Source organism: Rhinolophus hipposideros, assembly GCF_964194185.1.
Source record: "Rhinolophus hipposideros genome assembly, chromosome: 4".
Lineage (NCBI taxonomy): Eukaryota > Metazoa > Chordata > Mammalia > Chiroptera > Rhinolophidae > Rhinolophus > Rhinolophus hipposideros.
In genome coordinates, this window is record NC_138050.1 from 59802036 (window position 1) to 59829383 (window position 27348).

Below are 27348 nucleotides of genomic sequence, written 5' to 3' on the forward strand. Positions count from 1 at the left end.
CAAAGAATGTTAACTATTTTGAGAAACATAAAGAAAATTTCAAAAACTTGTATATACAGTACTTCAATTTGTAAACATGTTATTCATTAAAACGTGTGTGGTGGTGGTTTTAAAACATGTCCACAGTTCTCTGACACTCACCTTGTCTAACTCCCCTCCCACTAAACAGGGGCTGGCCTTAACTAGCCTTGTAATGAACAGAATGTAGTGGAAGGGAGGCTGCAGAGCTTCCAAAGCTGGCTAGAAAGGAAATACAGGTCCTGCCTGGCACTTGCTCTTCGGATGCCTGCCCCAGGAACACAGTGCCATGCTGTCAAACAGTGTGGGCTATGTGGAGAGGCAAGTGTTGTGGCTAACAGCCAGTGTCAATCGCTGGACATTCGAGAAAGGAGGCCTTTGAGGAAACTCCAGCCCCAGCTACTATCTGCACCTACATGGGAGACACTCACAAGGAACTGCCTCACTGAGCTCATGAACCCCCAAAACGGTGAGATGTTGATAATAAATGACTGTTTTCACTCCACTAAGTTACACAGCAATAGATAACTGTAGCATCTGATGCACAAGCATACATCTACATATATATGTATACATGTACATCTGATACACGTACATACACACACACTCAACTACATAGGTGGGGGAGGGAAGACTAATATAAGTTATTTATGGGTGGTATGTTTTCTACTATATTTTACACAAGCATATACAACTATTTATTTTTATTAATTGGTTGATTGTAAAAGAAAAATGGCTTATTTTGGATAGCTAGATATGCATAATTCTACATACTCTACAAGCATATGAATTTTGCATATACATATATGCATATGCATATACACACACACACACAATAAAGGCATCTGTCTTTATTTTTATCAGTAACTTTCATAAATTCATACTACCTCATTAAAATTATTCATTTCCATGCCACTCATTTCAAATAATAGAATAAATTCTGAATTCAAAAATTATTTAAATACCTGTAATGCTTGTTTATGGTTCATTCTTTCTTGCCATTCTTTTTCATCTTCCTCTTCTGAACTGAAAGTCAAATATACATTTACAATATCTATGATTTAATGACTATTCATAAAGATATTTCTTGACTTCAAGGTGCTGCTAGTTATAGGGATACAATGGTGACTAAGATAGCAAGATACATGCTGTCACTGATATCACAGTTTAGTGGGGATACAAGTGAGCAATCACAATGTGATCTAAGAACTTTCATAGAAAAGAAAGAGTAGGCTGCCAAAGGGGTGGAAAAGAGAGTCACCCCACCCCAATCAATTCTGGAGGTCTTGAAAGCTTTCTGAAATTTCCTGCAATTACATTGCATGGGGATTACAAGCATGAGATTAAGGGGTTAAAGTGTTATTCTAAATAAAAACAAAATTTTAAAAAAACAACAGAAGATAGGAAGTGTTTTAAGCAACGAAATGACAACATCAGATTTGGGTTTTATTAGAGGCTACACTGCAAAGCAGAGACTGGGTTTGGCAAGGAGGGGTTCCTGCTAAAGGGAAAGATGAAAGAGAGACAGAGAAAAATTGGGAAGCTAGTACAGTAACCTAGAGACAACAGTAAGGTGGTAGCAGTAAAGCTAAAGAGAACTGGGCTGATTCAAACATCCCTGGCCTCTCAGGAACCCCGAGAGAAAGGAATGGGGGTAGGTGCAGGACACTCACGCTAGCCCTCCACTTGCACTTCAACCACAAAACCTGCTGACAATTAACAGCCAGCTAGAGAAAGAGTCCACACAAAAAACTCAGAAAAAGTGGCCAGACAAGCACTCAGCAGGCACCATGTGAAAGTGAAAACTGCAAAGCGTCTACTGGATTTAACAAGGAAGATGTTACATATGGTCTTTCAGAGTGGTAGTTATGTGGGAGAAGATACTGGGCTGAGAAATAGGTAGAGACAGCATGTATAAGCCAAGTATAAGCCAAACTAAAATGCATCTCTTTGTAAATTATATGACAACAGTGCTAGCACAGGCTCTACAAAATGAAAAATAAACCACAAACCACCAAAACACAAAGACAAGGGAGCAAATTAAAAATTTAGTTTTTGAAAAGTATTCTAAATGGGGTCAAGAATGCATTATTTCCGATGCATTAATTCCCACACACCTTAACATGTAGATAAAACATAAAGGTTTAAGTCTGTCTAATTAAACTAATGACTATCTTAAAATAAACATTTACCTATTTTTTTCTTCTTCTTGTAAAGGTGGCAAAGCATAGATGTCATCTTCTCTTTGCACTTGAGTAAGACTGGGTAGTGCTTCATCTCTGAAAAGTACACAGAGGCTTAAACAGATATTATGAAATAGTTTTCTAAGTCAAATGTGATTCCCCATGGTTTAGAGAAGCCCTGCTGAGGATGTGAGAAGGGGACGCACAGGAGGTAATGGCTTCTCCCCTGCTGACCTGGCTGCTCAAGCCGCTGCTGTGAAAAATTAAGTAGGGCCTGGAGAGAAGAAGAAACTTGCTGCAGCTGTGGCCCTCTCAGTACCTGGGCCACAGCCTCAAGTGCAGGCATGAAGAAGAGCATCCTAAAAGGAAAACCTGCATGAACCCAACACCACCACTTTCCTTTCTCATTATCAAAGCTAATTCACACATAACAGAGAAATTCACAACTTCAAATTACAATGTCAAATAGACATTCCACTTATCTCTCTTACTTCACCTTCTATTTTCTGCTGAGAGTTAAAATTAGGGAAAGGCAGCCACAGGAATCCAATGCAAAAATTAATCCTTAAAATTAATGTAATTTCCCTCTTGCCTTTTGCTTCTTAAGGCAGTTTTTATAGCTTGTCTTTTCAAAAATGTGCTCAAAAGCTTCTCTGTAGTTTTTCTGGAGTCATCGGTTGCCAAGTCCCTTTTATGCCTTCTCTTAGCCTGTGAAAAGAAAGGACACAGGACTTTACTCCAGAATATCAGTATATCAAAAACATTTCTGTAACTTTTTTCGCAGAGAAGTTGGTTTGTCTGAGTTTTCAGAGTACAATTACATTAGAACATCCTGTTAAATGGTATATCAGTGGACATCTCAGTTTTCTCATATGTAAGGAACACCCAGAGTTTCCATCTATCTATTACTTAATGGACTCGCTATTCTACAACGTATTTGGGAAACTATTATTTCTTTCAAATGTCTTTTAATGTCAAGAAGCCTACAATGTAATGATATACAATTAAGTAAATGTTTCCCAAAAGAATTAACCAAATTTATTCTTTAAAATGCCACTGTTATGCCAAAACCAATTTGATGTTGCATTTTATAAAAATACATTACTTATATGTAACTCCTTCAACATTCAAGATTATGTCATAAGAAATCATAAAATGTATAGGGATACCCTGTAAGAAATGTTCAAGTAGGGAAAAACAGAAGTCTCCATGGTTGAATATAAGGCAGAAATACCAAAACATTTTTTCTTTTCTCTTTTTAATTGAGATATAATTGACATATAACACTGTATAAGTTTAAGGTATATAATATGCTGGTTTAGTAAATCTATTTATTACAATGTGATTGCTACAGTAGAGCTAATACCTTTATCATGGAGTAGGGGAATTGGAGAGATGTTTAAGGGTACAAACTTACCACTAGTAGATAAGTAAGTTCTGGGGTTCTCTTTTCCTTTCTAATCCTTCCAAACACGACCTGACATAGAGTATGCCTTAGATAATTAAAAACTGTAACGTTCAAGTCTAGATGTTTTACTGAGGCAACAAATGTCCCCAAACATTTACAAATCCGTACATTTATCCTATGTCTTCACTTCCTTAGACAATATCTGGTAGGATTATACAGTGATGAGCTGACATTTTCAACATTAAAGTCATATATCCAATGGATGCTGTCATCTGGGGAGTAATAACTCCAAAGTTCACAACATTGTTCAAACATTGTTTTAAACTACTTTCAAAATAAAGAAACTCATTCTCGTTCTTTTATATCCCATCCAATTTCTTTTACTGATAATCCTTTTTAGTCACACTTGGCACCACATAACCTAAAATCCAATTCACCTTTAAATGGCTCACTATCATGGAGGATCCTTGATCTGAGATTCACAGATGCATTTCCCCTGTGGTTTTCTATAATGCTCTGAGCAATAGCAACATAACTGGAACAAATGTAGAACACCTAAGAATATACTCTAAAATTCTCCATTATAAGAATGTCAGTAGTTTTATTAAAAGCTAAATGTTATCATTGTACCCATGATATACTCTCATATATAAAGAAAAGGTGTTTAAAAGAAGTATTTATTTGTTCAAGGTAATTTTTAAAGTAGAAATGAAGTTTGATATATGTCAAAATAAGTGTTGGTTTTCAAAATTCTATAGAGAAAATTAAAATTTTATCTGAACTTTTCTTTCTAACAATGGGGGTGGAAAATTGATGACTCTTACCAAAGTCTGTTTCTTCAATAGTGGAGCGTCCCCATCAAACACAAAAATAGGACGAATTCGAAAAAATAAGAGTTTACAGAGCCGATGAAACAAAGTGAGAAGGTGAGCATTTTCTATTGAGTTCCCATGGCGATCCCGGACTCCTTTAAGTGCTTGGTTTAACCAAATGCTAATATCTGGAAGAATTGTTAATGAAAAACATTTTGGAAATTCTTCCCTCATCCTCCCAGTTTCAAATTCCTAATAACTGGTATCTTCCAAACGGTAAAACTAAGGATTCATCATAATTCATTTGAAATTGAAAAATGTTTAGCCCTGATGGAATCTACCTAAAATCTGTTAACTTTATTTGAACCCTTATTACTACTGTTCACATACTGAATTTTAAAATCTTACATAGATAGATGTGTCTTTTAAAAAGTTTAATTGAAAAAAATCTGTTTCTTTGAAAAAATAATGATCTCTACAGAATTGTAATAAATTAACACAACTTTTGGAGAACAATTTGGCAATTCATAGCAAAAAACTTAAAAACTTGTATTCTGTTTTACCTAAGAATTCCACTTCCAGACATTTACCCTCAGGAAATCATCATAGGTTTACAATAAATTACTTATAAGAATGTTTATTCATAATAATGAAAACATTTTTAAATATAAATTTTCCAGCCGGTCTTCTTTTAAAACTAAATTATGATATACTGATTTGCTGGAATACCAAGGAGTCCTTAAAAATGGAAGTTGCAGCATGACAGTCACAAAGTAAAACAGGTTACAAAGTATGGAAAGTGTAATTCCATTTTGTAATATATGCATTAAGTTATGTATAAAAAACTAGAAGTTCAGACATCAAAATATTAAGAGCAGTTATCTCTGCTGTGATTACAAGTAACTTGCTTTCTTCTTAGGGCTTTTTTTATATTTTAAAACTTTTCTAAAAAACACTTTTAATAAATTATTTTCTATTTGTGCCTAAGACAGAGGGACATGGCACTCTGCTAGTTTTCCTGCTCCTCTCACTCACCATTAACGGGTTGACTGACTTCAGCAAGGATCTCTCCTCTCAGGCCCTCTCCTTTTCTCCTGTCTGCATGCTATAGCCACCAAGGCCACCTCAGCCCACCACTCCATGCCCTCTCCCAAGCTCTCCCCTGACCGCAGACGGATGGCCTAGTTGATATTTCTATCTGATGCCTCACAGACACTTCAAATTTAACATGATCAAAGCTGAACTCCCGATCTCCTCACTAGGCTGCTCATGCCATTTCAGTGAATGTCATCCCCATCCACCAGAGCCAGAACTCTGAGTGTCATCCCATATATTCCTCTCATCTAACCACTACCAGGTCCTATCAATTCTACTTTTTAATCTACCTTGAAGGTATATAGTAGATTTCACCAATATATTTTTAGTTGAAACCCTCTGAAAGTTTCCCACTGCCTTTAGGATAATATCCAAAACTTCTTCCCATGGCCTAGGAAGCCCTGAATAATCTAGCCTCTGTTCATTTTTCCTCTCATTTCAAGCCACTTCCCAAACCCTGGAAATCACTAAGCTCTTTCCTGCCTCCAGGATTTTCTCACAGGCTCCTTACTCCTTCTTCTGCCTGAGTTTCTCCCTCTCTTAGCCTAGTGGTCAGCTACTATTAGGTCTCAGTCTATGAGTCACTTCCTCAGCCTTAAGACCTATACTTACACAGTCCTATTCAAACACATAGTGCTTCTTATGTGGCAGAAATTCTTCTATGCACTGGGGACACAGCACTAAATAAAACAAAGCAATTGCCCTTATGGAGTTTACAGACTAGTTGGGGGTAAAAATCAGACTGTGAGCTCCGTCACTTTTCCAGACCACACTTGTGGGCACTGCTCTCCCTCTCACAGGTCATATAGGAGGCAACAAAAATCTGCTATTAAATGAGTTGAACAGTTAAAAATTTAAATGAATGTACATTACCTAACTACCATAAAAAGAAATCAGGCCCATCAACAATTAACTTAATAAACATGTAACAAAATAGTGGAAAGCAAGCTATTATAATCACTTTTATATTTGAGGGCTACTGTATCAGGCATATCCAAGATCCTAGTGATAGAACAGTAAACAAGATACCTAGCTGTGAACAAAACAGATATGGTTCCTGTCCCCATTGCGTTCTAATGGGGAAGACAGATAGTTTTTTAAAAATCAATTAATAGATATGTTAGGTTGTTGGTAAGTGCCAAGAAAAAAAGTAAATAGAGTAAAAGGACAAAAGACAGATGAGGGGTTAATAGCTCTGTAGTTAGAGAAGGTCTATCTGAAGAAGTAAGAGACGTGAATGACCACGAGGAGCGAAGCAATAAACCAGGAGGCAAGAGGAACAGTAAATGTGAATTCTCTGGCACAGAAGCATGCTTCATTAAGGACAATGTGGCAGGAACAGCACAGTGAGGAGCAACAGTAGTCGCTAATGTGTGTGTAGTCAACTGGAATGTTTCTAGAATGTGACTTAAGGATCACCCTAGTGGACATGTGAAGAATAAACTATAACAAGACCAGTTTTAAAACTAGTTACAATAGCCCAAGTGAAAGTGGAAGACAATGTGACAGTGGTGGAGACATGACATAGGATTAAGTAAGTTTCTACCTAGCCTATAACTTGTTAATTCTTTATTATTTGACAAAGACATTTAGAGTATATAAATAAACAAAATACTTTGCTATAGATGGTAAAAAGACCAAACAATTTATTTTAGGGAATCTAAGAATAAATTATAAACCTAGTGTCTCATGGGTAATTTCTTCATTAACAAAAAAAACTCAATATATTTCAGATATCTGAATTCAAATTCCCATTAAAACACACAAAGTAAAATAAATTATAAAACAAATATTCCCTTCTACATATATACACACACACGTATAAGAGATTATCGTTATAACTGGAGTATCTGTGACAGTCCTTATTAAACGATGTTGCTCTTTCAGAAAAGCCCAATAACCCCATGAAAATGACTTCATGTCCCAAAAGAGATTCTGGGTCACCTGAAAATAGATAATCTAAATTAAATGTTTTACTTTTCCTTACTTTGGACAACTTCCTAAAGAACTGGAATGCTAAACTTCATGTCATCTCAATGATTTTACAAATTATCAACTCTTCATATGGGCTGCAACGTAAAACAACCTAAGTCCTTGCTGAAGTTTTAATGGCTCCCATCACCGAAAACCGCTTTCATTCACATATACTAGTTACATAAAGAAAATCTCTAGAAAGCAGTGATTTGAGGAACCACCAGAGGGCAGCAATACCACACATGCTTTCAAAACAAACAAACAAAAAAACCAAACCAAAACAAAAAACCTTTCCCTGTCCCCCGCAAGGTACCCTGCATAAAAACTTTTCAGCCAAAATTCATTACAGATGTATTTTAACATTATTCACATTTCAAAAAATATAATCAGCACCATCTCACTTAAGGTTCCCATTTAGGGAACTAGTGTAAGGTACCACCAGCTCTTCTGAAACAGGAAAAAAAAAAAATGCTTAACAAATAAAAAAATCAAAATTTCAGAAACAGCATTCACGTTTTGACAATGAAAAAAAAATTTTTTTTCATTCCAAAGACAAACAAAACCAGCCAAACATGCATACAAACAACTCCTTGTAAAGTCCATCATAGGGGCAGGGAGGAAAATAATTCACTGTCTATCTTTTGAAATCTTTTCAGTGTAGTACCATATAAATTACCTATTCTAAAAATCATAATAAAAAATTTTATATATATATATATATATATATATATATACACACATATATATAATTTTTTTTAAAGTTCAAAGCCTGACCATACTGTCTTTCCTCTAACAAACATAAGGTGGAGCAAGATTTAGAACAGCAGGCAAAACTACCGACAGGCAGCCTATTTCATTTCCTCCATGCTGACTCCCCAGCCTGGACAATACTTTTAAGTTTTGCAATATTAACAGTGCCAGACACTATTCTAAGCTTCTTTCATTTAAATAATCCCTTTATTCCTCATACCAACCCTGTGTGTGTAGATACGACTTTCAACTCCACTTTCCAGATAAGAGAACTAAAGCACAGAGAGCCGTAAAGCACTGCTCTTCGGTGATAAAACCCGAACTCCAATCCAGAGTGCCCTGATCGCAAAGCGGGGGGAAGTAAACGTCGAGGAGATTCTACAGCGCCCCGCCGGGCGAGACCGTCATCCCACCACATCGGTCTGCGCCCAATGGAGAGACGAGAGTGAGTCACGTCCTTGCAGCGAATCACCGCATCCCAAGTACTGACCACGCGTTAAGGATACCCACGGCAAGTATCTTCCCTTCCAGCGTTTCGGGGCTGACCTGCCGCCCGGAGCACTCCAGCAGCTTCCAGAGCCCATGGACTCCCATGAGGCAGGCGTGTCTACAGAGCGCAACTCGGAGGCACGGGCTGCACAACCTCCCCTGCCTCCGGGAACAGCTCCAACTCAGGAAAGATGGAACTAACCCGCGGTTTTCCACGGAAAACCGGCACCAACGGGGACTTCACTTCCCAGCAGGTGACACCGCCTCCCTGAAGAAAGACGGGAGCAGAGAATGGCAGATGGCGGGGAGGAGCAGGTTCGCGTCTCGTCCAGCGCTTTGGCCCAAACTTTTGCACTCTTAACAGAAGACTGGGATGAGGAGACGGCGCGGGCGAGACAAACAGCCAGCTGTGCTTCCGACACCACCTACCTTGTCGAGTGGGTGCGTAAACTCACAGGAAATGGGGACTCGCGGCTTCCGTCTGATACGATGCGTAGGGCGGAAGTCCCGCCTCACCGCGCTTACGTATATTTGCTGCGCCGTTACCTTCCGGAAGTGAAGGAACGGTTCAGCCCCCGTGTTTTTGTGTTGTTAGTACTGCGCGTCTTCCACGCTGGCGTTCTTTGGTGGTTAAACGATAAAACGATGAGCAAAGTGTCTACTTGTTGGGGTGACGGTTTTCTACGCGCTTTTTCGGTATCAGCTTCTCCCCACTGAAAACTTAATACTAATATTGTTTTACACGTAAAGCGACAACAGAAAAGGTGGATGCTTTTCTGCTGTTTTTAAAGTAGTATTTGTTCGATAACGTAATAACTAGATAGCAACACAACGTAAAGCCTTAACCTTTGAAATAGTTTAATTTTCTCCAGCATCTAAAATTTAGGATTCCATGGCTCGTAGATCAGAAATGACGAGAAACTAATTGCCAGAATAGCTCTTAGAAAGGAGGTGGCTCTGGAACCCTCAGGCCAAGATACAGATCCCCACCACACCGTGTTATAATGTATTGTTATAATGTATAATGTATTATAATGTATAGTATTGTCAGTTAACATTTGTTCAGAACTTCTGTTTCAAATGTAGGCTGCGCATGAAACCAATCTTGCAGACTGTTTTAGCTGGGATCAGAGGGGATTGTATGCAAAGTACTTAACATTAGTAGTTAATGATAGCCGTATACATATTGGTTAAAATTTGAACTATTGAAACTAGATTCAAATCGGTGAAAAGGTTGATTTAAATGAGCAGGGAATTTTGTTAAATAAATCCCTTATGACAAAAAGAACGATAACAAAAATTAGTTTTTAGCAAAACCTGTCGATGCCCAGGTGGTTCACAGTAGTCATATTTAGTTGACTTGGTAACAACTAATATTTTATCAGGGATAATCGTAACAAAGTGCTTTTTACTTTTCTTCCATGTGTAAAGTAATTCCCAGAAATTGCTTTTAGTTGTATTTTATGGAGATTAATATAATTGTGTGTTTAATTTCTGTCCCCCTCCATAGTGGACTGCAAACTTATTGAAGCCAAGAACTGTCTTGTTGACATCTCCACCACTTCTGACACTTAGCAGGAATTCCATAAATATTACCTAAATGACCTCTTCGGCCTCTAGTCTGAAGCTCTCCAGTGCACCCTGCTGAAAGAGAATTTCCTCACAAGTCAGGCAGACATTAGTCCAGATCCCATCTGAGCCACATAATAGCCCTGTGTTAATGGGCTAAATTGTGTCCCCCTCCAAAATTCTTACGTTGAAGCTCAGTAAATCAGATTTTACCCTCAGTAAATCAGAATTTGACTGTATTTGGAGATTGGGCCTTGTAAAGCTGATTTAGTTAAAATCATCCAATCTAACTGTTGGCCTTATAAGAAGAGGAAATTACAACACAGAGAAACTTCAGGGATGTATGAACAAAGAAAAGACTATGGGAAAACACAGGGAGAAAGCAGCCATCTGCATCCCAAAGAAAAAGGCTCTGGAGAAGCCCAACCTGTCCAAACCTTGATCTTGGACTTCTAGCTTTCAGAACTGTGAGAAAATAAATTGTTATTGTTGAAGCCGCATATATTTTGTTATGGTAGCCCTAGGAAACTAAGACACCTATGATCCTAAGCAAGTTTCTTCACCAGTGAGTCTGAATAAACTGGCAATGCTACCTTCTTGGGATTGGTTGCTCTGAGATCAGCAATTTAACATGAAATACCTAGTAAGTAATGGTGCTCAATCAAATCAGCTTATTGAGTGAATGACCGAGGGAAAAAAACACTATGTGTAAAGTTGAGATACAGAATTCACCACATCCTAGAGCATCTTGCCTGAGCCCATCCAGTGTCTGGGAGTAGGCAAGTTGGGAACTGCTATGGCTGCTGTACCAGCTGGGGCCTAATGATGGGGCATGGTTGTGGGAAATGAACAACCAGGATTTTATCTAAGTGACATTTTTTACTGTTTGACAGCTGGGTAAAAACAAATAGCCAATATGGACATTTGAATGCTATAAGTGCTTTTAAAACCACAGCAATATTTCTTAAAATACAAAATATTCTTTTGAAGAAACAGCAACTTCCTTTGAAGAAACACCCCTTTTGAAGGGGTGTATATTTGATATACAAAGCATTGCCTCTTATAGATGCTGTTAAAGGGCTCTATCAAGTTTCTGAACAGTAAAATATACATCTTTTGAAGTGATAATAATAGCAAGCACTTAAATAGTAATTCCAAAGCACTGTTCTAAATACTTCACATGTATTAACTGATTTATTCCTCCAAACAATTTGTAAAACAGATACTATTACCACCATTTTACCAATGAGGAAATAAGCACAGAAAAATTCATCTTAACTTGCCCAAGGTGATACAGTAAGTGCAGAGCCAGTATTTGAACCCTCAGTGCTTCTATGGAGACTCCTAAGAAGAGTTGACCAAGAAAACAAATGACAGGAATTTACTAATAATTGAAAGAGAAGTATGCAGTAACTTGTTTATAGTTTCTAGAAAAGTAGTCTCTGTAAACCTCAGTGTGTTCTTAATAATTGCCAAACTTAATGAGCCAAATTAGCAAGTGATCATATCAAGACTCATAAAAAAAAGTGTTTATGGCCAATAAGCAATCTGCATCAACTCATTTTGTACATGTCACTGTATTCTTTATGTTGTATTTGTCTTCTTTACTCTAGGTCTTCCTATCTACCTCTTCTCTGAAATATTTAAACTACACGAAATTGCTGACATATTCAACCATGTTTGACATACAAAACTTACAACTTCATTTGTTTCAAGCTAATACAAGAATTAAATTGTCTATTTTCCTAAAGTCTTACAGAAATATAAAATTATAGTCATAATGCATATTGTTTCATTGATTATATAAGATACAAGATGGTTTCTTATAACACACGACTTAGGTAGAACTGACAAATTGTCATGTACTTCAAACAAAATTATCAGGATATGGCTCCCTTCCTAAAAAAAAGGTTCAAAACATTCACATGATTAAAAGTAGAAAACAAAACTTTATTTGATGAAAACTTCTTAAAAGTTCCAGTATGAAGTAACAAAATCAACAACCTACAAATCTTTCAGTCCTTTGCATTTCAAGCAAAATATTTTCTTCAGAAAAATGACCCTTTCTTAATATATATCCTCCTCTGTAGGCTAGACATGTCTATGTGGATAAATGGATATAAAATTCAAGAGAAGAAAATGAAAATATTTTAAAAATAAAAATCTGAACCCTCTCCTTGAGGTGTATTGCAATATGGTTACCAACATGTTCAGCACCTTGTAATAATCAAGTTACTGATTTGAGTTCTGGAACAGCTCCTGAAATGAATAAGAGATCCTAGTCGTTTGTGAGTCTCAGATTGACAGCATAAGAAAAATTGACAGCAATTAGAGACAAGCTCAAATATATGAAATCCACACTTTCTGAACTCTTTAATATTTCAAACAACTAATTGTCTATATGGTTTTAAAAAGTTAACAGCCCAGAGTTTGGAATATAGATAGTTGCCTTCTGAGTGACACGGCATTCCTAAGGCATCTTTAATGCTGTTATCAACATGACTCTATGTTGAGGGATCAATCAAATATCAGATCTCATTTCACAGGTTATCTTGGGTATAGAAACTACAGATGTCACTTTTTCCTTTATCCCTAAAAAACGGTTTCTTGTAGACTTACAGAAGTCTTTGCAAGACCTAAAGTTCTTGTCAATATTTGATAGTAACATACCAAGTCAAGAATATCCTGAATCAATGCACTAAGTCATCCGTTTGCACCAACAGAAAGGATTAGTTTCTTGAATCTTCTCTTTTGCCTCTTTGAGAATCCTGAGAAAGTTAACCAGGAGACAAATGAGGCAGGCCAGATACTGCTACAAGTAAAAGAATCACTAACTCAATAATTTTAAATGAGCTTTAACCATGAGAGAAAACTAGAAAGCAACAGCCCCCATTGTTTCTGTTTTTGTTTTTAAGGACAAATGGTGTCTTCCATCATGAGCTTAGGAATAAATGTCTACAACAAATGTCTGGGGATCAAGTCATAAGAAATCATGTCATGCTTAACTATTTCAAATCATGTTGCTATTAAGTGAATTTGATTTGTTTATATGTAGTTTTATTGTATTTTGTTAAATTGCCCAGAATAGTTACATACTCTTAAATTTAAAAGGAAAATAATCTGTGCTTATCTGCTTATATATCTGAAATCACCCATCATAATCACATACAAGCTTATTTATTGGAGAACTACAATGTTATGTTTTATACCACAAGATCTGTTCCTATTTAATGGAGACTAATAAAATTTTCTACTGTCTTAATGCAGTCCTGTATAGACCAGTGGTGTTATAACACGAGTTTTTCAGTACCCATAGTAGTCAGTCATTCCCCCCATAATCACTGAAACCCTGGTAGCCACTGTTCCTTCTCTCATGGATGCTGGACATCTTTTTCCACCCCGAGTCCTGATGGAAACTAGCACTGAAAGATCGACCCAGACGCCCATGCTGCTTCTTGGAGATATTGTCCTCACTCTCAGATTTGGCAATTCCTTGGCCATGTGTTGGAGGTTGTGACTCTTGTCTAATGGTTCCAAATGGAAAGTTCCAAAGGCCAAATCTTTGCCAATTAAGTCTCTGGAATGTTATAATACAATGCAAATTTCCCCCAACCTGAGAAGGAAAAAAAGTTGTGTGAAGAAAATGATGGGAAAGGAATTACAGCAATATATGGGCTGCTATGAATTCCCTTATTTTTACCCCTGCCTTCACCTGCCTCAATACAGTACTTATCCTTTCAGACATCATCAGATCACATTATCCTGAACCTTTCCTGACCAGCTGCCTTTACAAAAATACTACAATGCCCACAGGAGCCAAATCCCCCATATGCCACTCACATACACTTTAACTTCCCCATCTGCTTAATCCGAACACTATCATTCCTCTTCCTCTCCTACACATTCTTCATTTGTTAATAAGATTATACCAATGGGATGTCTACTCAATCCACAGAATCTACCTTTCTCTGAGAACTGCCCCAGTAGTCTTGTTTATACACATGGCTCTGTCCATGGCCACCGTTAATTTGGCTCAGGAGGGAACACCTGACCCAAGCTGGGCCAAGACTATGGAACTAGGCTGGTGGCAGGGCAGTCTCAGTCTAGGCTGTTCATCTGGAAGAGAGACATAAAGATGATGATATCCTCAGGAAGTAAATAATCAAACAAAAAGAGAGATAGGAACAACATGTAACCCCAGAAAGAGACAGACTAGATACTTGGTCCCTGCTAACATTCTTTTACCAGGTACCAGTCTTTTCACTTTTCTGTCTAAGATGCTCCGAACTGGGTTTCTGTTATTTATAATCTAGGGTACTGAGTAAAACACTGCTTTCTGACCAGTTGTGAAATACCTCCAAATACAATGGTGTTCCTACCTTCTTTGTTTTTCGATACTGCAGCCCCCTCTCTAAGTGCCGGATATCTAGATATTCTGGATTTTGAGTGTTTAGATCAGTAACAATATCTGCCCATCTATAGTTAAGAAAGAAAAATAAAGCACAATTTTCTCTTTAGTACAAAATACCATCACAATGGAACGCACATGAGCAATATTCTACAATATTACTATGGCAATAATTCTCTTCTAATTATTCCACCTACTAAGCTCTAATATGACAATTATTTTATGACAATTGTTTGTCCAACCATTGTCAAAATTCTCAGTTTAAAATGGTTAGTCTCCCTATGAAATAAATACATATCAACCTATTAGATGACATCCTGCAGGCTAAAGTAGAAACATTCCATTATTTCCTTTTTAACTAGAGTCAAGTACATTTTCAAAGATGTAAAAGCTAACATGCCTTTGTTTATAAACAACATGATTGACTGTGTAGAAACTAAAATAATTACAAACTGCTTTGGATTGCAAAACTATTATTAGGACTAATAAGTGAATTTGGTAAAGATGCAAAATTTAATGCCTATATAGAAAAACCAACTGCATTTTTTTTACACAACCAGAAAATTAGAAAATGAAAAACATCAATTTGTAAGCATCAAAAAATATAACAGAGAAAATTTTATCAAAGAATACACAAAACTCTATATTGAAAAATACAAAACATTACTGAGAGAAATGAAAGCTCTAATTAAGTGAAGGTATAGTCTATGTACACAGATTGGAAGACTACATATTGTTAAGATGTCATTCTCCCCAAACTACACTATAGATTCTATGCATTCTATTCTAATCAAAATTCCAACAGGCTTTTTAGCAGAAATTTGAAGAGGAAAAAAAAAAGTGGTTAACATACTTTTTACAATGAATAGCAGGATGTTTTCTACTTGATTCTCCAATTAAGATCCAATATTCTACTTCTTGTGGTGAGAGGGGACCCCTGCTAAATATAAAATACATTCACAGTAAGCTTAATAAAGGTCATTTCCTCTCTTGAAAATATTGTTTAAATTATATATTAATAAAACATATACTAAAGTTTATTCAAATGTGACAATTGTTAATGCTAGAATAGATATTGGAGTTCAGGCATAAGCAAATATCTGAAGGTGACTAAAGAGAAAGCACAAATTAAATTTAGGTCTTGATCCCCAATTACAAAATCTAGGGCTAAAAGAGTTTAAATAAACCACCTCTCAGAATCTAAGAGGGGAAAAAAAAAACAATCCTATCATGCTACCAGAATCCTTCAGCTACTCTTCTCCATCACTGTGCATTTAAAAATTTTCAAAAGGCATCCTAAAAATAAAACCCTAAAGCAGTGATTCACCTATGGAACTTTTAAACACACTGATGCTCTCATCCCACCCCTGGAAATTCTAATTCAGATAGGTCTGGAGTGGAGCACAGGCAAGGATTTGCACAGTTTAAAAGAGAGTGCCATTTGCTACAACAAGGAGAGATCTTGAGATGATAATGCTGAGCGAAATAAGTCAGACACAAAAAGCCGAGAACCATATGGCTTCACTGATATGTGGGATATAAAACTGAAAACAACAAAGGAACAAGCCAAACAAAGAAATAAAAACTCATAGACATAGACAATAGTTTAGTGGTTACCAGAGGGTAAGGGGGGAGGGCGGTGATAGAAGAGGATAAAAGGGGTCAAAAATATGGTGATGGAAGAACTAACTCTGGGTAGTGAACACACAATATGATACATATATGATATATTACAGAATTGTACACTTGAAACCTATGTAATTTTACTAACCACTATCACCCCAATAAATTTTAATTAAAAAAATAAAGCATGTCAGTTGATGCTTAGGTAAAGGGGGAGGTGAGGAACTCTCTTCTATAGAAGATAAGTAGGAGCACCTATTTTTTCATGATTTACTTGTGACAGGTGTCTGGAGTAAGGTGAAGGTACAGGATGAAACCACAGAAGAAACAATATTCCTCACCTCCAGAGAGATAAACAAAACATTTCAGGATTTGGAGACAACAAGTCATTTCCCTTTTACTCCACATTCACAAAAATGCCACCAGCTTCCTGGTTCTCCCAGGTCATTCCTGCCTGTCTCAGGATCCCCCCCAAACCCTTCACCCCCACCCCCAACAAGTGCCTTGAGTGGGACACAAAGGCCACATGGCCTCCAGCCTGAAAGAACCCATCCTATTCCCTAGGTGACCAAGCCACATTCTCCCAGCCCGACCTTCGGCCCTGCCTCTTCCGCCTCCTCAGTTACTAGTGCCACTGACTCAGGGGCGAACAAACCAGAACGTGAGAGACGAGGATAATGATACTTAGCAATACGTTCGCTCAAAGCATGCAAGGCTTCTGTTTTCACCATTCTCAAATAGGACACTTCTTCCTATGCTTTGAACTATGCTGGCATTCATTATCTTAACCCATTATGAAGAAAACTTGCTATGGAGGAAAAAAATATTACAATTCAGTCACCCTAATAATTCAATAAATAATTAATTAAAAAAAATAAAATGTGGTCACCCTCTCTTATTTATGGACTACCTCTTCTAAAAAGATACAAGTTTACCTGTATGTAAATATATATAATTAATAAAATAGAAACTCTGGGTTAAATAAAGACACAAACAAATATAACCATAAGGGTAATAGAGTTCTGATATTGGAAACAAAAATTGGCTCTGGGCTTCCTTGTAGCCAGGACAAAAGGGAACCCCTGATAAATTCCTCGATTTTCACCATAAAAAAGGAAATGCTTTTTAATGTACTCAGTTGTGACAATCTTCTTGACACTAGAGTCCACAACACATTGTTCATGTAGGATGTTGAATGAGGACACTGAGACATAACATATAAACTCCTTTACAACTGTTTTATACTAAACATAAAGGTGATTTTTCAAATGAGTTTCTATTGTCATGACTCTGACCAACAGTATCTAAGTGGATAATGTCAAAGTACAATTAACCAAATGCAATTCTGCAAAAGAAGAAGCTAAAATGTTTGAAGAATATCCTTACTACAGGAAAGCAAATCACCAAGTCTCCCAATTCTAAGCATTAAATATTTCTTAAATGCTTTTTACAACACATTTTATGGTGAAGTATCACATAAAATACAGAAATGCTTACCTGAATGCTTTATTAGCTTTAACAGGGGTTGCTTCAAAGCCAATTGGACAAAAATAATGATTTTGGCAATGATAGATATAAGCCAGTGATTCATCTTTCAATCCACGAGTTAACTTTGACAAGGCCCCTGAAGCTACAAAAGACAAAGACAAACTCAGGGACCTGCAGCACTGTCCATGCTTTACACAAAGGACTAGTTAAGGACTGAAAGACAGAAGAGACATTACTCAGAACACACTGACATCGCTGGGGGAAAATGAGAAGCTATTGGTGATACAAAAGAATACTAATGAATTTATTTTCAGCTTTACCCATTAGACTGAAATTCAGATAAACTACATAGCAAACTAAAGAACTGAAACATGGCCTTGCTTACCAAAATCTCCTACTAACATACATGCTTGTCTATGAAATTTAGTTACCATATGAAACCTAATACCTAGGGCATATGGCAACGGTCTCATCTTTTACAGTTGTGCACAGCTGTCACTAGAAATTTCCAAATAAGCATGCCTATTATAAGCAGTTGTTTAGAAACTATGTGCATATATTACTATATTAATATGCCTTTATAACAGATATACAAAAGTAGGAAATTTAAATTAGAATGAAATATAGACATTTTCCTGTTATTCCCATAGTGACCAACTCGCACAGCTCCTATGGTGAATACATCCCAATTTGAAGACCACAGAGGTACATGGATAACTAGAAATTCCAAATAATAAAGTCCCAAACATGGCACCTTTCCGCCATGAACACACAATTTAATCATCCTACAAAAGTCACACACACCAGAGGAAAGCTTCCACAAGCTAAGTAATGAGATAAGAACATCTGTAGAGGCTGACTGGTGGTACCAAGGTATCCTCTTTTAACTGCTTGTATATTTCCCATAGCTAGATTAGTCGTGAGGTCATTTCAAGAGTAGTACCACAAGCAACAAGTTTTTACCAGAATTCAATACTTAAAGCCATTAACTGAGGTTTCAGTAACTTGCATCTCCTGGAAGAAACTAAATTATTCATTAACAAATGGCCTATTAAAACTGGAAATCCTAAAAATAGTTGAAGAAGATGAAAGCTTGCATGTCGTGGTTTCTCTGTTCGACTTTCTGGCCACTGACAGAGCTGAAGACCACTAAGAACAGCAGATCAATGGCGGTAGCAGAGCCAAGGAGGCGGGACCCCTCCTCCCCCTCCATCCCTGCAGACACACACAATTTGCAAGTTCCATGGAGACAATAACATTTCTGTCTGAAACTCTTTCTCCAGACTTTCCCCATAGATTTTTGCTTCTTGGCCTCCATGAGACATACCTGCAATGGCAAGGTGATCTTTTCTGCTAAAATCTCTATTTCATAATGATAAGTCTTTTTGCAGTTTTTGGTTGAGTTCCCCTGACAAATTAAAAACTGACACGGTAGCTCTAAGTGAAGAATTATAAGAACTAAAATTCGGAAGATGGTCAATATTTTATTTATACTTGATTGTAGGTAAATTCCAGGACAGTAAGCAAATTTAAATATGTGGATTTAGACTCCTCATAAATTCAACAAATGTGAAAGATGTCTACAAGGTCTGGCAATTAAGTTTGCTAACTCATCCTAGAAAAAGTGCTACATACCTCATTGCTGAATATCATTACTTTCACCTTTGAAGTATTCCCCTTGGGGAAGCTATGCACTGAAGCCAGCGCATAGTCCACCCTTCAAAGCAATTTTGGAACTCTTTTTCTGGAATGGCCATCAAAGCTGTCGTCGTATTACCCTTGATGTCCTGAATGTCATCAAAATGTCTTCCTTTCAATATTTCCTTTATCTTTGGGTAAAGAAAGAAGTCATTGGGGGCCAGATCAAGTGAGTAGGGAGGGTGTTCCAATACAGTTATTTGTTTCCTGGCTAAAAACTCCCTCACAGACAGTGCCGTGTGAGCTGGTGCATCGTCATGATGCAAGAGCCATGAATTTGGTGAAAAATCCAGGTCATTTTCGTCTTTTTCATGCAGTCTTTTCAGCACTTCCAGATAGTAAACTTGGTTAACTGCCCAGTGGTACAAATTCATAATGAATAATCCCTCTGACAGCAAAAAACCTTTTGTTTTATTGTATCATTGCAAAAAGTTCACGAACTTAATTGTCAAACCTCATACACAAACAATTGGTTTAGAAAAAATTCTTCAAATCTTTTAAGAACTGTGAAAATGTCAAATATTCTTCCCAAATAACTAAGCCTTTAATGAAAGAACTTTTATTGTAACTTTTTAATGGAAATCTTTACTTTATACTTTCCTCCTTTCTTAAGTCAAATATAACACAAAACAGCTGACTGCTTTAGTATAACATGATTAGTCATTATTTTAACGTCCTGGAATAGACACAGGGTTCAATGAAGCTTATCATTGAAGACCAAACTCTTCATAAAAAGGATGGATAGCAGCTTTTAGAAAGACTACAGCAGTAGTTCTCAAACTTGAGCATGCAGGGCTTGTTAAACAACAGATCACTGGAGTCTGACCCAGCAGGTAAGGGTTGTGGACCAAGACTTTGCATGTCTAACAATTTACCAGGTGATGCTGATGTTGGTCCAGGGACCATATTTTGAGAGCCACCAGTCTAGAGTTAAGAGAAAATTTCATTTAACTCAATTCAGTAAGCAGTTCATGAGCACCTACTAATTATATCAGGAACTGCAGGAAACAAGAGATACACAGTAGAATATCCAATTGTCCTCATAGGGAAGATTAAGCAAGTAACTTTAACATAGGGTGAAATAAAAGTGCCACAATAAAGGGATATATTATATAATTAAAAAGAGAATGAGAGCATCAGATATGAGAAATCAAGAAGGAGTGGCATTCAAGATGGAACTTAATGAAGTGGCAGGATTTCAAAAATCCAGACAGAAAAAAGAGCATGAGGAGAAAACAAAATCACCAGAGGGGAAGGATCTCATCAGAGAACAGCAAGTAGTCTGGTTTAGACTATAGGGTATGATAGTACAGAGAAGCCTACCATAGGGCACTCCCAGAATTTCAGGACAAGGTCATAAAAAGATCACCCTCTGAAATAAAAGACAGTAAATATAGTATTTAATATGTTAAAATGGCCACGCAAGAAAGTAATTCTATTTACAAAACACATAAATGTGTTACAGATGGAAACCAAATTCAGAAAGAAGTTCACACTAGAGTATATCTAAAAAATCTTAAGTGACAAAGCAGTTGCTACCAAATGCATAGCCTTGATCTGTATGGTAGGAAGGAGAAAAAAAAACTACTAGAATAGCTGTCCTGCTGTCCTGTGAGGAGGAGTGTATGTCCTGAGCAGCCAACAAGAGAATTCTGGTGCTTTTGCTACTGTAGTTCTCACTCTAAGTTAGTATCTCAGCATTCTGCTCTCCTTTGAGTTTGTTGTGAGTTTGTTCTGCAGAGCCTGATCATTTGGAGAAGAACTATATAGAACTCTAGAAAAATTTATTTGAATGTATTTTTATACCTTCAAAGACAAGAATCAGATTCTGTAACCCGGCAACGTAACATCCTGCAAAGCTCTTATTCCCTTGACATCTTTGAAATACAACTGATTCATGTAGGACAGCAGTGGAAGGCCAATCTATATTGGCTTTGAATGATGCTAAAGAATTTATGCTTTAAGCAAGCACTAGAGAGCTCTTAAAAAAGAAAGAGATCTATTAGCACTGCACATTAAAAAGATTGATCTGGCCTTGTGTCCAATATGAACTGGAGAAAACCAGTGGCTGAGGAAAATGAAATCTTAATGCATAGTCCACCTGAGATGTGCTAATGCACTGTGCTAAGCTGGTAGCAAAGGCCACAGTGAGGGTATATATGAATTATATTGGGATAGGGCAGAAGTAGCTACTCTCTGTTAAGCAAAAATAATGAATTACAATACCTTCTGAAAAATAGAAATTAAACACATGAACAGTAGTATAATTTTCAGGCTAGATGATTAAAAAAAATGAATCTAGATTTTTCTGGCACAAATGTTGGTAGCTAAGCGAACCAACAGTTTGAAATTACTTGAATAATAGTAAGAAAATAATAATAATAATGTTAAGTGAATAATAAATGAAGCATAGCTTGAAACTAATGTTGACAACTTTTAACACAAACTTTTATTGTAATTGCATCTCTGAAAAAAACACTTCACACAATTAAATCTGTTAATTTTATCAAAAAACCCTGGATTTTGTTTTTATTCCATGAGTGAGCTCAGTTTACATTTATTGAGGGTCCAGTGGAAATCAGCACATCAGCAACTGCTGGGGAGTTATGAAATCAGAGAAGCACAAGCCCCAGGAAAACTTAAAACCCATTGTGGAAAACAGGCCTAACAGTCCTTAAAAAATAACGGTAATAAAAAGAGAAGTTAGGTACACTTCAAAGTATTTTTTAAACAAACATAAACAAGTGACAACAGTTTTTACTACAACATATCCCAGAGACAAATGAGAAAAGCCTTTTTCTGTAACTCTTTCTTCCACAATGAGAGAGAACAGAAAACACTTTTTCACTTGACACATGTACCACTCCTCTTCTGAATACAATCAGAAGTTCTAGGGTAATATGTCTGAGGTCATAGTGCATCATATATGGAATCAAAGGGCTACTGAGGGCAGTCTCTCTGGCCAGGGAGTTGGACAGACATATTTAAAAAAGATGTAATATAAGGCTGTATATGCCAAATGCCACACGACAAAAGCAAATAATCAGTACTACAGGAATTAAGAGGAACTGGCCCCTATAGTGGCAGGGAAAACTTCAGAGATAAAGCAGAGCTCGCACAGGACCACTGATTATTGAAGAGAAAGACAATTCCAAGGAGAAAGGCAGATCAATCATCCTTCAGGAAATACACATAGAAAAAGAAACAGTCAAATATTGTAACAGGAAAAATGAAAACAGGAATAAAACTGGGAAAACACAGCATTAAAACTTACTGAAGAAATTGCAGCCATCACTCCTCTCCCCCTGCCAAGAGGGGGGAGACAGGGAATATAGGTTGTTTATTCCATTCCTCAAATGAAAAAGACTGATGTCTATTGGAAAGTACATCTTCTCTTAGTTTTCAATTGCCTGATCAATTATTGAGAGAAGTGTGTTGACAGTTTCATCAGAAACTGGAAAAATAAAATACTAACATACCATTTAGAGCTGCCCTTTCCACAGGAACAGACCTCCTACAAATGCACAGAATTTAGTCAGTAAGAAGAACAGCTAACATTTATTGAGTCCTTAGTCTGTGTCAAATAAGGGGCTAAATGGATTATAAACATGTCTCCCTTTATCTTCACAGTGACCATTTCGGGCAGGTACACATATGTAAAGACAAAGGTCTACACTGGGCTCAGTAAGTGAGTGTCCAACTGCCTTGTTCAAGGTCACAAAACCAGTATGTGTAGAAACCAATGTGAATGCCAAATTTGCCTGACTCGTAACCAACTTGACATACCTAATACAGGTCAACAGAAATATATTCTATTCTATGCTCAATCCTTGACCTTGGTAAACTATATACCAAGTAAACAAGAAGTCTTTTGACAAAGACTCTCTCCTTCACCAAACTTTAATTAGGCTCCTCTGAGCCCTCTTCTTCACTACGCCTCAACTTGGGCTCTGTGTCCATCCTTGCAGAACCCAGTTAGCAAGATTCCTACTAAGTTAGTTTAGAAAGAATCCCTCACCCTTGATATCTGATCAGGTTACTCATCCCCCACCCTTGAGATCTAAGCCCTGGGCCTGCCTGTTGTAAAATTCTTTTAGACCAGTTTAGCAAGAAACCTTCTACCTTTGTTGCCTCCTTCACTGACCCCTCACTTTGCTAGTTGATTATAAATTCCCAGCTGCCTTTGTTGTATTCAGCGTTGAGCTAATCAGCCTCCTCTATTGCAATACCCCTATCACAACAGTCTTGAATAAAGTCTTCCTTATCATTTTAACAAGTGTCAGAATAACTTTTTCTTTAACACTGTATTACAACTTTCTGGATTGTAAAGTCAAAAAATTATTGTCAAGTTAAAAACTGAAACTTGTCAAATAATGCAAATTATTTAGTTAGTATACGACTAAAATAATCCTTAAAAACAACTCCATTATTCTATTACAATTAAGACTATTCTATAATAGAACTTTGTCACATTTATAGTCCATTTTCCTATTGTTTTATGCTATTATGCAGTTCTAACATCAAATATCCTAATATCCTTGCATTCCTTTCTAGGAAAAGGAACTATAAATTCCCTGCTGCTTCCTGAAACTTTTATCAGTGTATACACACACACACACACACACACACACCAGGGACCCAAACAATATAATGTGTTAAAGTAGTATTTATGAGATACCTTAAAGGTCTAAAAGTTCTACATGCAAAGGTAAGAACAGCTAAAAATATTAAACTGTATATTGAAAAGTGCCCCCACAGATTACTATAATGATTTTACTGTTGGATAGAAAGATATAAATATAACACTGTGTTTGCAGATTACATAATGTCCCATTAATCAAAACAGCCAATCTTTGAGATGGAGCCTAAAGCATATACGTGTATGTGTGCAGGTGCACACGTGGGCATGTGTGTAAGTCTTCAATATGTTTACCTACCAGTTTCACCAGCTGTTTTATTCTTCCCATGAGGCTTATATAGAACATACGAGCATCCTTTTACATGGAAGTGGTCATTAATTTGTCTAAACCATCTGAAAATAACAAGAAGATTTGCTCATAGCAATAGTTCCAAAACAAAGATACTCTTATTCCATTTCTAGAGAAATTCAAGCAGAGCCCACGTTTGGCATACCTACTAGAGATTGGGGCCTGGCAGATGAATACATAGTTTTCATCAATATACATCTATACCATTGTTATTTTGCAGAACTAGAAATAAGGTATTGCCTCTAAGCAAGGGCTTTGTACCTCATAAGTGTTGTATTTCCAGTGAAAGGGCCAAATCTAATATCTTCAAATGGCGGTTGAAAGCCCAAAATATGTAAAGCTTCTTCTTGGGTAATAGGTGGAAGACTACAAAAGAAACATTGATGTTCATTTTATAACTCCAATCATATGCAAATAGAACCTATCTCAGTGTTAATATGTCTGATTTGCACCCAATTTTAGTAATATTTAAAATTTTTATTTTATCAAAAATACGTGCATATATTTTTACCTAAAAGGCTTATTAACAAAATACAGCAGTTTTATCTCAACTTATGAAAAATCTATTCTTAAAAACCTTCCATTATAGAAAAAACAACACAGAATAACTTGAATTTGGAGTTTAGAGATACCAATAAATTAACATACTTACTTTCCAGCTCCCATTGTGCTATATAAGAAATTCCAACAAGAAATTAAGGAGGAGATACCACAAGAAGTCTTATATTGTGGTCGGCTTATGCAGTACCTGAAAAAATAAAAGACTGTTTTCTTCATTTGAATGAATACAAAATATGCATGGAGAAATATAACACTCATGGCAACTAAAAGTGTCAACATAACGAAATTTTGATCATTTAAACTAATATAAAATCTTCATTCACTTAAAATATTTTTATATTTTTGTTATGCATAAATGCATAACAATAAATCATTCATTTTAATAAAGATAGCTAAGTATGACTACTAGTTAAAGTGGATGTTATCCAAACCAATGGGGGGGAAATGGCATATAAATTTAAGTACTAAAATTTCAGTGCAAACTCCTAGTTGAACTGCATACATGATTATTTGCAACTTCAGTTGTAAGAGTTCTTTGTTTCTGATGTTAAACCTTTACAGATATATGATCTGCATATATTTTCTCCCATTTCATAGGTTGCCTTTTTCGCTGTTTAAATAGTTTTCTCTGATGCACGTAAGTTTTTAACTTTAATGTGGTCCCATCTATTTTTGCTTTTGTTAGGTGTGCTTTTTTTGACAGATCCCAGAAATCATGGCCATATCCAATGTCATAAAGCTTTCCCCACTTTCTTCTAGGAGTTTTATAGCGTTAGGTCTTACATTTATGTCTTAATCCATTTGGGGTTAATTATTGTATATGAATGTGAAGTGAGGCCCACCTTCATTCTTTTGCATGTTAGTATCCACTTTTTCCAGCACATTTTCTAAAGAAATTATCCTTTTCCTGTTCTGTGGTCCTGGCAACCCTGACAAAGATTTTTTGGCCCATTTACATGAGGATTTATTTCTGGACTCTCTATTCTGTTCCATTGGTCTATATGTTTGTCTTTAAGCCAGTGTCACAGTTTTAATTAGTATATCTTTGTAATATGTTTTGAAATCAGGAAGTGTGTGGCATGTGTCCAATTCTTGGAATCATCACCTTCCCAGCAATTTGCAATGTCCTCAGGTGGAAGTTCAGGGGTAAGATAATGAAGTGTCAATCAACACCATGTCTCTTTCCGTAACCCCTCCCTGGATTTCTGTAGTGCTGACCTGGATCTCCACGAAGATGTTTCTCCCCTGATGTAACTACTCACACCCCTAGATTTAAGCGGAGGGGTCACTGGATGGTTTCAGGATTGTCACATGAACTTTAGGGACACCTGCATTGTCTGAGGCCAGTAGTAGTTTATGCACAGAATTTGACAAGTATGTATTAGAGCCTGTGGTTTAGGGACTTCGTTATTTGTTTCAGGGAAGACAGAGTTTCCCTATTTTTCATCTTATTGTTTTCATGGGTCTGAGGAAAGGAGTGGAGTAGAAAGACCTTATTCTATCATGTTTAAATCTCCCCTTCTCATCTTCAACAATTCTTCAAAAAGCCTTGGGATCAACCTTAGGCATCCTTAAGATTTTTAATACTTCTTTATCAATCTAAACTTGTTTATTGGTCTTGCTCTGACCAGCTTAAAACTTTTACTGACATTCCACTATCTTGTATGGGTCTTTCCATTCCAACCCTAATCCTGTAATATTCTCAGTGGGAAAGGAATAGCTTGTTGTCCTGGTAATTTTCTCCCTCGGGTTATTTCTCCTATCTTTCCTTCCTCACCCAAGTCTTTATGGTCTCACATAAAGATGTTCTCTTAAAACATAATTATCCATATTTGTTATTAAAACAAATCTTAAATCTAAGGGATTAGAAACAAAAATGGGCAAAGCCTTGCCCCAAAGAAATTAAAATATTTTTGATTCTAGTGTTTCTTCTCCAATACACTTCATACAAACTACTACCAATTTATCTTTGTAAATATCCTTTTGTTAAGAAATCATCAATGGCTTATCTTTACCCCAGAGGGAAAGAAAAATCTAAATCCTTAGCCTGATATCCAAGAAATAGATCATGAAAGGTCTCATAAAGAAAGAACACGGACTGCAGAATCTGGCTCTCAGATTTCAGTACATGATCTACTTATTCACCATGTGATGTTGGGCAACTTTCTTAGCTTCCCTGAGAGCCTCACTCCAGACAAGCTGGTCTACCCTTTATTACCAACATGCCAGACACGTCCCTAGTGTTCATTCAAGGATCCTAGACCCTTCGTTCCCTCAGATTTCC

The 27348-nt window shown here is 36.7% G+C and overlaps 3 protein-coding genes across 9 annotated transcripts in view; 1 reads left to right on the top strand and 2 right to left on the bottom strand.

The window, feature by feature from the left end:
- Positions 1-10067, bottom strand: part of ERCC5 (ERCC excision repair 5, endonuclease) — a 27604-nt gene extending 17537 nt beyond the window's left edge. The window contains exons 1-5 of the mRNA XM_081045501.1: positions 8747-10067; positions 4434-4609; positions 2794-2909; positions 2211-2297; positions 984-1044 (exon numbers count right to left, since the gene is read on the bottom strand). Of these exons, the coding sequence (XP_080901627.1) occupies positions 984-1044; positions 2211-2297; positions 2794-2909; positions 4434-4609; positions 8747-8834 (528 nt within the window). The 5' untranslated portion in view covers positions 8835-10067. The remainder of the gene's footprint in view (positions 1-983; positions 1045-2210; positions 2298-2793; positions 2910-4433; positions 4610-8746) is intronic.
- On the top strand, positions 9021-13563 carry LOC308496358 (uncharacterized protein; the record flags this gene model as incomplete). 2 transcript variants are annotated; one of them, XM_081045508.1, is made up of 2 exons in its annotated part: positions 9021-9425; positions 10240-13563. In XM_081045508.1, the coding sequence occupies 2 exons, from the start codon at positions 9021-9023 to the stop codon at positions 10327-10329; spliced, it is 495 nt and encodes a 164-aa protein (XP_080901634.1). In that variant the 3' UTR covers positions 10330-13563. The 2 variants fall into 2 exon arrangements, 1 of the variants encoding a protein (XP_080901634.1); XR_013993174.1 differs by having other exon boundaries at positions 9282-9493.
- Positions 12639-27348, bottom strand: part of BIVM (basic, immunoglobulin-like variable motif containing) — a 27607-nt gene continuing 12897 nt past the window's right edge. For 2 of the 6 annotated variants that reach the window (XM_081045504.1, XM_081045502.1), the window contains exons 5-11: positions 25156-25251; positions 24765-24869; positions 24453-24547; positions 17827-17959; positions 15560-15646; positions 14678-14774; positions 13346-13911 (exon numbers count right to left, since the gene is read on the bottom strand). In XM_081045504.1, the coding sequence (XP_080901630.1) occupies positions 13618-13911; positions 14678-14774; positions 15560-15646; positions 17827-17959; positions 24453-24547; positions 24765-24869; positions 25156-25251 (907 nt within the window). In that variant the 3' untranslated portion in view covers positions 13346-13617. Of the gene's footprint in view, positions 13067-13336; positions 13912-14677; positions 14775-15559; positions 15647-17826; positions 17960-24452; positions 24548-24764; positions 24870-25155; positions 25252-27348 lie in introns of those variants that run through there. The other 4 variants (XM_081045507.1, XM_081045503.1, XM_081045506.1 and 1 more) reach the window with 4 other exon arrangements.